The 8,628-nt window shown below is 48.8% G+C and overlaps 3 protein-coding genes across 3 annotated transcripts; 1 reads left to right on the top strand and 2 right to left on the bottom strand.

Moving 5' to 3' along the window:
• Positions 1-507: 507 nt before the first annotated feature.
• Positions 508-3,076, top strand: BDV37DRAFT_96691 (putative sugar transporter). The gene is made up of 7 exons (XM_032091512.1): positions 508-1,061; positions 1,189-1,288; positions 1,348-1,360; positions 1,421-1,638; positions 1,693-1,842; positions 1,896-2,329; positions 2,391-3,076. Exons 1-7 carry the CDS (start codon positions 788-790, stop codon positions 2,954-2,956), a joined length of 1,755 nt encoding a protein of 584 aa, XP_031934145.1. The 5' UTR covers positions 508-787; the 3' UTR covers positions 2,957-3,076.
• A 509-nt stretch (positions 3,077-3,585) lies between these two features.
• Positions 3,586-3,922, bottom strand: BDV37DRAFT_96639 (uncharacterized protein). The gene has a single exon (XM_032091511.1). The coding sequence runs from the start codon at positions 3,814-3,816 to the stop codon at positions 3,628-3,630; it is 189 nt and encodes a 62-aa protein (XP_031934144.1). The 5' UTR covers positions 3,817-3,922; the 3' UTR covers positions 3,586-3,627.
• On the bottom strand, positions 3,907-6,451 carry BDV37DRAFT_96557 (serine/threonine-protein kinase). Its single transcript, XM_032091510.1, has 3 exons — positions 5,788-6,451; positions 5,219-5,463; positions 3,907-5,162 (listed from the first exon to the last, which is right to left on the bottom strand). The coding sequence occupies exons 1-3, from the start codon at positions 6,229-6,231 to the stop codon at positions 3,998-4,000; spliced, it is 1,854 nt and encodes a 617-aa protein (XP_031934143.1). The 5' UTR covers positions 6,232-6,451; the 3' UTR covers positions 3,907-3,997.
• Positions 6,452-8,628: the final 2,177 nt, after the last annotated feature.

The following is an 8,628-nucleotide window of genomic DNA, read 5'->3' as shown; positions in this document are numbered from 1 at the left end:
TTCTTTTTTCTTTTTTAATTTTCATGTCCTCTGCTTAGTAGAGGAATTGGATGCTTATATAGGCCCCAAGTTTCCTCATCTTCTTCGCCTCGTCGCCTTTCTTCACCTCTCTTCTTTCCATACTTCTCTCTCTCTCCCCCACACTTTCCAATCCAGATCTTCAATCCCCAGACCGATAGCTCTCACAGCTTGGTCTCCCTGTTTCCAATCTATCTTTGCGATCTAGGGAACACAGATACTCCATATCTAACTCCCTATACTATCAGAGCAAACCAAAACAGCCGGCCAAAGCTGTCTGTCTCAAATTCCCTTCTGATCTATATACCATTTACACTTGTTGTCTACACCAAATTTCCATCATCAACGTGACAGAATACCGTCACGACTTCAGCTACCCGATAGTAGCAGCTGTCCAACAGGTATACACGAATACTCGATCAGAAATTCCGGACAGAAAAACACACTCGGCCTTTCTCTCAGCATCACCGTCCCTTAGCGCCAACTGATGAAACCCTGAACGACTTATAGCCTATTTGAACAGCCATTGCGCCTTGCCATCTCGGCCCTTGAGCGCCATTTCTTGCCCCGGACTGTGTCACCAGAAGCCCTACCGATCCCAATCCCGAGAGATCTTGCCTTTGCGACTATAGTAGACTTAGCCCCCATTGAACGGCTTGCCAATTGACTACCCAGATCCCGGACGGTAGACGACCACCACCCTCCGGTCTCGAGAAGTTTCCCAGAGCGCGCCAGCCCATCTGTCCAAAGCAGCAAACAAACCGGCATCATGTTCTTCAACCCATTTAAGAAACACGACCACGACTTCCCCGATGTGGTCGTGCCCCTCGGCAGTGCCCCAGCGCATTCCCACCCGAACCCGGCGTTACATACAAAGGATTCTGGCCCTGACGAGAAATCTGACGCCCGAAGCGATAAAGCTCCCTCCGAGGAGAACGGAGTCGCTACCTCGCTCTCCGACAATGCCCACTTGACCATTGAAAGCCTACGCGCCGAAGTCGAATCAGACATTGTCGCTTCCGGCCATGACTCCGCTTATGACCGTATGTGCCTATGTTTTTGCCCATGACATAACCTCTTGCCCCTTATCCAAAAAAAAAAAAAAGAAGAAGAAAAGAACAAAGCCCCGTATAGCCCCGTTTGAGATGCGGATCTGATAGTTGTCCACAGGCAAAGCAAAGGTTATCAACAGAGCCATCCAGGATATCGGCATGGGCCGTTATCAGTGGGAGCTGTTTGCCCTCTGTGGATGTGGTTGGTTGGCAGACAAGTAAGCGAATATTTCTCTGCCTTTGATAATTGAATTTGTGGCTAACAATCCTTGGTTAGTCTCTGGTTGCAGGTAAGAAGCTGGGCGATGCTTTATTGATATGTTCCCATGGCATGTACTAAGGTTATGTAGGGTGTTGCCCTAACATTGACTCAACTGTCAGCGGAGTTCGGTGTCTCTGAAAGTCGTGTCCGTTTCACTACCTGCGCGTTGTTCTTGGGTCTCTGCCTGGGTGCTTCGTTCTGGGGTGTTGCATCGGATATTATTGGACGTCGTCCTGCTTTCAACCTGACTCTCCTCATCACCAGTGTGTTCGGTCTGGCCGCCGGAGGTGGCCCCAACTGGGTCGGGTATGTCCTTTCTTCCTGCTCCCAATGATGAAAAACTGCTGACGGATAAATCAGTGTCTGTGCCCTATTCGCCTGCTTGGGTCTCGGTGTTGGTGGAAATCTTCCAGTTGATGGCGCTCTCTTTTTGGAGTTTCTCCCTTTCGCCTCTGGCAACCTCCTGACCATGCTGAGTGTCTGGTGGCCCATTGGCAACCTTATCTCCAGGTATGCTCGACCGTCTCTGGATACGTGACAAATCAGACTAACAACCGACGAAGTCTGCTCGCATGGGCATACATTCCAACCTACTCTTGCGCTAGCGACCTGCCTGCCTGCAACAGCGTTGCCGATGGTGTCCAGTGCTGCACAAAGCAGGACAACATGGGCTGGAGATACCTGGTCCTCACCCTGGGTGCGCTGACCTTTGCCATGTTCTTCTGCCGCTTCTTCCTCTTCCACCTCTACGAGTCCCCCAAGTACTTGCTCTCTCGTGGTCGCCAGGCCGAGGCTGTCCATGCTGTCCACGGCATCGCCCACAAGAACAAGAAGCAGACCTGGCTCACCGAGGACATCCTCAACGAGATCGGCGGCTACCCGGAACAAGTCGCAAAGCAGACTCTCACCTTCAAGGAGATCATTGTGCGATACCTTTCCAAGTTCTCCCTGGAGCGTATCAAGCCTCTATTCGGCACCAAGAAGCTGGGTATCAACAGTACGTCTCACTTCCAAATACTCCCCACCGCACGCACACTAACATGAAACCTCCCCCACAGCCGTGCTCCTCTGGTTCTGCTGGGCCACCATCGGAATGGGCTACCCGCTCTTCAACGCCTTCCTCCCCCAATACCTCAAACAGGCCGGCGGCGGCGCCGAACAATCCACCTACATCGTCTACCGCAACTACGCCATCACCTCCATTGTCGGCGTCCCGGGCTCCGTCCTGGCCTGCTTCACCGTCGACATCAAATACGTCGGCCGCAAGGGCACAATGATCATCTCCACCATGATCACCGGCGTGCTTCTGTTCTGCTTCACCGCCACCACCGACCCCAACATCCAGCTCCTCTGCTCCTCCCTCGAGGCCTTCTTCCAAAACATCATGTACGGCGTCCTCTACGCCTACACCCCAGAGGTCTTCCCGGCCCCCAACCGCGGCACCGGCACCGGCATCGCCAGCTGTCTCAACCGCATTGCAGGCCTCTGCGCCCCCCTCGTCGCCATCTACAGCGGCTCCGCAAACCCCAACGCCCCCATCTACGCTTCCGGCGCCCTCATGCTGGCCTCCTTCGTCGCCATGTGTCTCTTCCCCATCGAAACGAGAGGAAAACAGACCCTCTAGACTCTCTGTCATCCCTTCTCCTCCCCCTCTCATCTTTACTTTTCCCGTGTCGATGTAGGATATAAAAATTGCTTTTTATGTGCATGATACCATTTTTTTTTTTTTTTAAAAACGCCCCCCCCCCCCCCAGGTAGAATCCGAGGATTCACCTCGCTATACATATACATATACATATACATACCCTTTTTCGTGTATACATTGGTTTCGATTCAAGTTGATTGATGTTATGGTGAACGACACATGAATGATTGCTATGCTATATACCTGCATCCCAAACCGAAAATCAATGTATATATATATGCCCCGTTATACACAGATCCTCAATACTCATATACCCTTGTGTGTGCATGGCCATGTAGTTTGGCGGGATGTGTTGGATACCAGGTTTTTTTCTATCTCTTTTTTTTTTTTTTATGTTTTTGCAATTTTTCAAAGTACTTTGGCACTAAGTGGTCGAATGTTTAATTCTCTTGAATAGATAATGAAAAATTACAATAAAAAAGTCAGGTTTATTGGTTTGTGAGATATAGTACTTGTCCTTGCCGGATGGGTGAAATGTCTTGCTCTGCTGCCTTAGGGCTACGGTGACAGTGACGAGGAATTGTTTCAGCATTTTTGAATACATCAGATAATCTAGATGCGTGTCTCTGTTACTTCTGTACTGTACAACATCAAGGGGAGTTTACGTGTAAATGAGACCAAACAATTACAAAAGCAGGCCAATGTAACATGCGGACTTTGAAATGCAAGTAATCCCTATGTCCCGGATTCTCCATATGCCACAAAATAATGAAAAGTGCGCAACAGAACATAAAACAGTAACGTAGATATCCCCGTAGAGAAACCCAATAAAGACCCATAACAAATGCTTTGCCCGAACCTGAATAATCCAGAAAAAAAAAAAAAAAAATAGAAAAATAAAATAGAACCCTAGGGAATAACACCCGAGACAAATGCGACCCTGCCACCCAATGATCATGGAATAGAATTCATGGCCCATCGTTCCTAGTCGTAATAATTCATTCCGGAGGTATAAAGACTTTAGACAACCTGGTGCCGTCTACCTCTCCTCTCTAACAATGTCGCGTTATCCAGACTGAGTTCGAAAGGTTGCCGCGACGCCCGAGCGATATTCTGCTTCGCTGCCGCCGCCACCTTAGCACTGTGTGTGCCGTAGCCCTGCTGCGGCTGTCGAGGCTGGTATGCCTGTCGTGCTTGGGCGGCAGCGCTCGGCTGAGTACCCAGATTTGTGGATCGTAATTTGGCTTCCATTGCAGCCACTTCTCGAGCCTGTTGAGAGTTCTTGTGGACCTTCGGCGCCGCATATTCATTCTGGTGAATGGGTTGGTATGTGACTTGGGGGACATCCTCGTCATAATCCTCGTTGAGTGGATTCAGAGCCGACTGGAACCCGGTGGTCGGGTTGGCCCCGCGGCCGCGGGATGTCTTCAGCCGCTTACTTTCTTCTTCTTGACGATGGACGGCGTAGCCGACATCGAAGACCTCGCGCAAGTTGATCGCCCCCGGCGACCGGAAGTCCATGGGGCGTTCCAAGCCGGCAGAGGGCTGGTCCGACAGTCGAGCGCTGGCTGGGGCATATGGTGCCTGGTCCGCCGCGAAGGCGTCCAACGGCTGTTGACGGGCGGAAGGCAGAGGAGTCGTCAGGGGGGGAGCGTCTGTGGCCGCCTGGGTTTCTTCGTCGCTTCCACGTATCCACGGGTGGGCCAAGAACTCTTTAATTGAATATCGTTGTTCAGGATCCACCGTCAGAAGATGGGAGATCAGATCCTTTGCAGACTTCGAGATGTCATCCCACCACGGCGACAGGAAGGTGTACTGGCCACGCGCCACCTTCTCCGTTAGGACTTGGATGCTCTCGTCGTAGAAAGGCGGAAAACCACAGAGGAGAGTGTAAAGCACACAGCCCAGAGCCCACATATCGACACTCTTCGAGTATCTTTCATCCTTGACGATCTCCGGGGCTGTGTAACCAACAGTCCCACAAGGAGTCATAGTTTGACTATCCCAGATGACTTTGGAGAGACCGAAATCGGCAATTTTAATGACACCGATCCCGCCGGATCCCTTTCCGGGTGTGAACTCCCCTTCATCGACTTTGTCCTCATCACCGGGTTGAAGAGGCTTGGGGTTCTTGCTTGGAACGAATGGAATAGGATAGAACAAGAGATTCTCCGGCTTAATATCACTAGAGACGCTGTTAGCCACTGGTCATGCTGTCTCAAGGCATCGGGAGGATCTTACCGATGGACGACGCCGGAAGTCTCGTGCAGATACTCAATTGCTTTTGCAACCTGAGTGATGACATGTCGACTTAGGTCCTCGCTGAAGTAGGTTAACCGTACGATTTGATGGAATAATTCGCCGCCAGGGCAGAGTTCCAGAATGATATAGTAGTATTGGCGTGATTCAGAAAAGGAGATCAACTTGACGATGTTCGGATGGTCTATTTGGCGCATGATTTGGACTTCTTTCAAAATGTTGGCGCGCTGTGAATCGTAATCAGTAACCCTACCCTATAAGAATTTGCTCGGTAAGAAACAGAAAACACGAAGGAGAATCGAGACGCAACAGGAAATAAGAAAATTTCATATCAGTATGGTGTGGCTAAGAGATTTGCGCACCTCTGTAACCTTGGTGTGTTTGACCTCGGGATGCAGATGGGCGGCGGACTAAGAGAGACGGCGAATGGTTCGGTTTAAGCGCACAGAAAAGAGAGAACGAGTATAACTCTGAGCAGATGAGGGTAAATGGGAAAGAGGAGGGAGGTGGCATTGGGAGAACAACAAGGGATTCAGATCAGATCAGCCTACCTGATTGCTATTCATTTCAAACTTGCGGACGACTTTAATGGCTACTTCATTATGCTCCCCCGTAGAATCTTTGGCGCGATAGACGTTACTAAAGGCGCCGTCGCCCATCTTGTCCGTCAAGATCCAGCGCTCCAGTCCTGGATACTTGGGCATTTTGTTTCGTTGGCTTCTCTCCTCGGCGACAATCTGCTCGATCTCCAAATCACGGACTCGCTTCGTCTGAGAGTCCGCTGCCGACTTTTGCGGTGCTTGAGCTTGACCGTTCCCAAGCCTGCTGTCAATTGCATCTAGGTTACCTGCGGCAGGAGGGTACGAGCCTTGGGGTTGGCGTTGATGCTCGGCATGTATGGGCGAAACATTGGTGGTTGGCTCGGCATGGGGAGTTACCAAGCGGGCTTGTTTCCCATGACGTATGAAATTCTTCAAATTTTGAATGGTACTCATAGTGCTGAGTAATCCGGCCCTGTCCAAAAAAAGATAGAAAAGAGAAGAAAAGGGTAAAAAGAAGTAAGGGCGTGGGGGTGGAAAGAGGAGAGGCGGGCGTCGGGGAAGGAGGACACAAGTTAAAGGAATGGGAAATCGGACAAGGGAGGCAAAAAAAAAATAATGATGATGAGAGAATATCGGGTCGAATGACGTTGGTGATGATGGTAGTTTCGGCCGGTGGGGGGAATTAGGATGTTCGTATTTTCCTCACTTCCGTAGTGAAATTTTTAGCCTTTCCTCTTTTCCGTTCCTCTCTTAAATTAAATTTGAAGAATTTCTCTTATTTTTTTTTTTTTCCTCTTTTCCTTTTGATTTTTCAAGTTTCCTTTTCCTACCCCGCCGAAAGTCTGGGCTGGCGTCAGTGGGTAACAAAAAGGGCAAACAACTTCTGGTACTAAACGTTTTCCAGTGGTCAGAGTATATCCCCGGAATGAGTGATAAATTAAAACAGAATGTTGGAGGAAAGATCAAGCGAGGAAGTAGACGGGGGGAAAGAAAAAGAAAAAGAAAAAGAATCTGTAAAGGATTCCCTAAGCAGTGTAGTAGTAGTCAAGGGAATGGGGCACTTAATTCTAAAATGCGACGACGGAGTAGGGAAGCGAATTGATGAGGGAATCAGAGGACAGGAATCAATGGTGGGGAAAAGCAGGCTGAGGTTGAAGTATCTTCTTCTTTAATAAAAGAGATCAGATGAGACAATGCCAGAGATCCCAAAGAAGGGCCCGATTCGCGACCTACCTCATCGGCGGTGATCATAATTCAATTGAGAAATCAAACCGGGAATTCCTGTTCGATCCTTTTCTTTTCCTTCTTCTGTATTGTTCGCTTTTCTCGTCATTATGAAGGGAATGTTCAACGATGACGTCGCACATGGAGAGACTCTCTGGGGCAGGCGGTTATGTCATCCGATGACTCAGCCTCTCTGGCTCTTCCCTTTTCCTCTCTCTTTCTCTCTCTTTCTTTGTCTTGTTGTTTGCTTCATGCAAGTAGCACCATAAGTGCTAGTGGATGGGTTAAACTAGGTCCCATACGGTACCATACCCGTCCCCTCCCCTCCCCTATCAAACAGGTACCGTACCAATAAATTGAGGTTGAAATTGATATCATACGCTCGGGCTAGGTTCTTCCTCCCCGATCCTCTTTCGTCATCCGCAGAAGCGTCAGCCGAACTATGTACAGTAAAGATGGCGACAGAGCGAATGAAAAAAAAGAACTTTTGAATAAATCAACAATTTTTTTTTTTTAAAAAAAAAAAAATTAATGGAGACTAAGCAACATGAATAGCGATATGGCATGTACATGTCTGTAAGGTACTCGTACTTCTGTCCCGATCAAATACAAAAGTACATATGCAAAGCCTGGGGAAGTGCCTTACGCTACGCTATGTATCTCGGCGATCTGGATATCCCGTGTCGGTACTCCGTACGGAGATAAGACAGGATCTGCTTCTTCCATGTAAAGGGAACCAAAAACCCTCCATGACCGGTTCCTTGACCGGGCAACTTCGTTTCGGACTCAGGGTTTGAAATTGCTCTCGGCAACCATGGGCACGAGACGCCACTCCCGAGATAATAAGAGATAATAAGCATGATTAGCATTATCTATGACATGTCGTGGAGGTCAGAAAAAGAAAAATGGATAGCATCAATTGAAAAATCAATTCGAATCAAAATGGACTAAGTAGCAGTATTACTACATGTACTGTGTAGTAGTACATCAGCATGTACAGAGTTAGCAGTGTGACTTTGGACCGTCGTACAGTCATGGGCGAATCAAAGTGTCTGGGACTGAAAAGAACCTTTGCTGCAGGGGTTGAAAAGCGAATTAACTCAGTCGTGAATTTTGATCAGGACTTTGGCTCTGCAAGTCGACTACCCCTCGTCAGCAATTTCACCCTCTCTTCCCCCCGCCTCTTCATGTATCGTGTCCTCATGTATGGTTGAACGACAACTCGACGGTATACGGATGTAATTATTTCTACAGAATAGACTGGTCATCATCGCTACAGGTTTATAATATCCTTGTGGATCATTCTCGCCTGTCACTGGCCCACCCGAATCAATCCACTTGCACATCAGATCCGCAACGTGGAATGTCCCTTTCATCGCCTCGCTGTCGCACTCGGTTCATCTCTTTGGTACCAACGCGGTCTCTCCTCGCGTGTCGCGCCCTGCCTCTTCACATTTTTTAAGTTGGGTACTTACTCTATTTCTCAAGTCTTTCAGCCTCTGGACTATTACCGATTGAGAGTGGATCTCTCATATTTTTTGGGTTTCCATTGAGACGCGCTTCCCGAACGGTACCCTTACGCTGCCCTTGCTTGATTCTATTATTGTTCCTTTTTTTTTTTTTTTT

The sequence above is a fragment of the Aspergillus pseudonomiae genome (assembly GCF_009193645.1).
Source record: "Aspergillus pseudonomiae strain CBS 119388 unplaced genomic scaffold BDV37scaffold_241, whole genome shotgun sequence".
NCBI classification, from domain to species: domain Eukaryota; kingdom Fungi; phylum Ascomycota; class Eurotiomycetes; order Eurotiales; family Aspergillaceae; genus Aspergillus; species Aspergillus pseudonomiae.
Note: the sequence above shows the minus strand (reverse complement) of the source record. Positions and strands in the feature narration are given on the sequence as shown.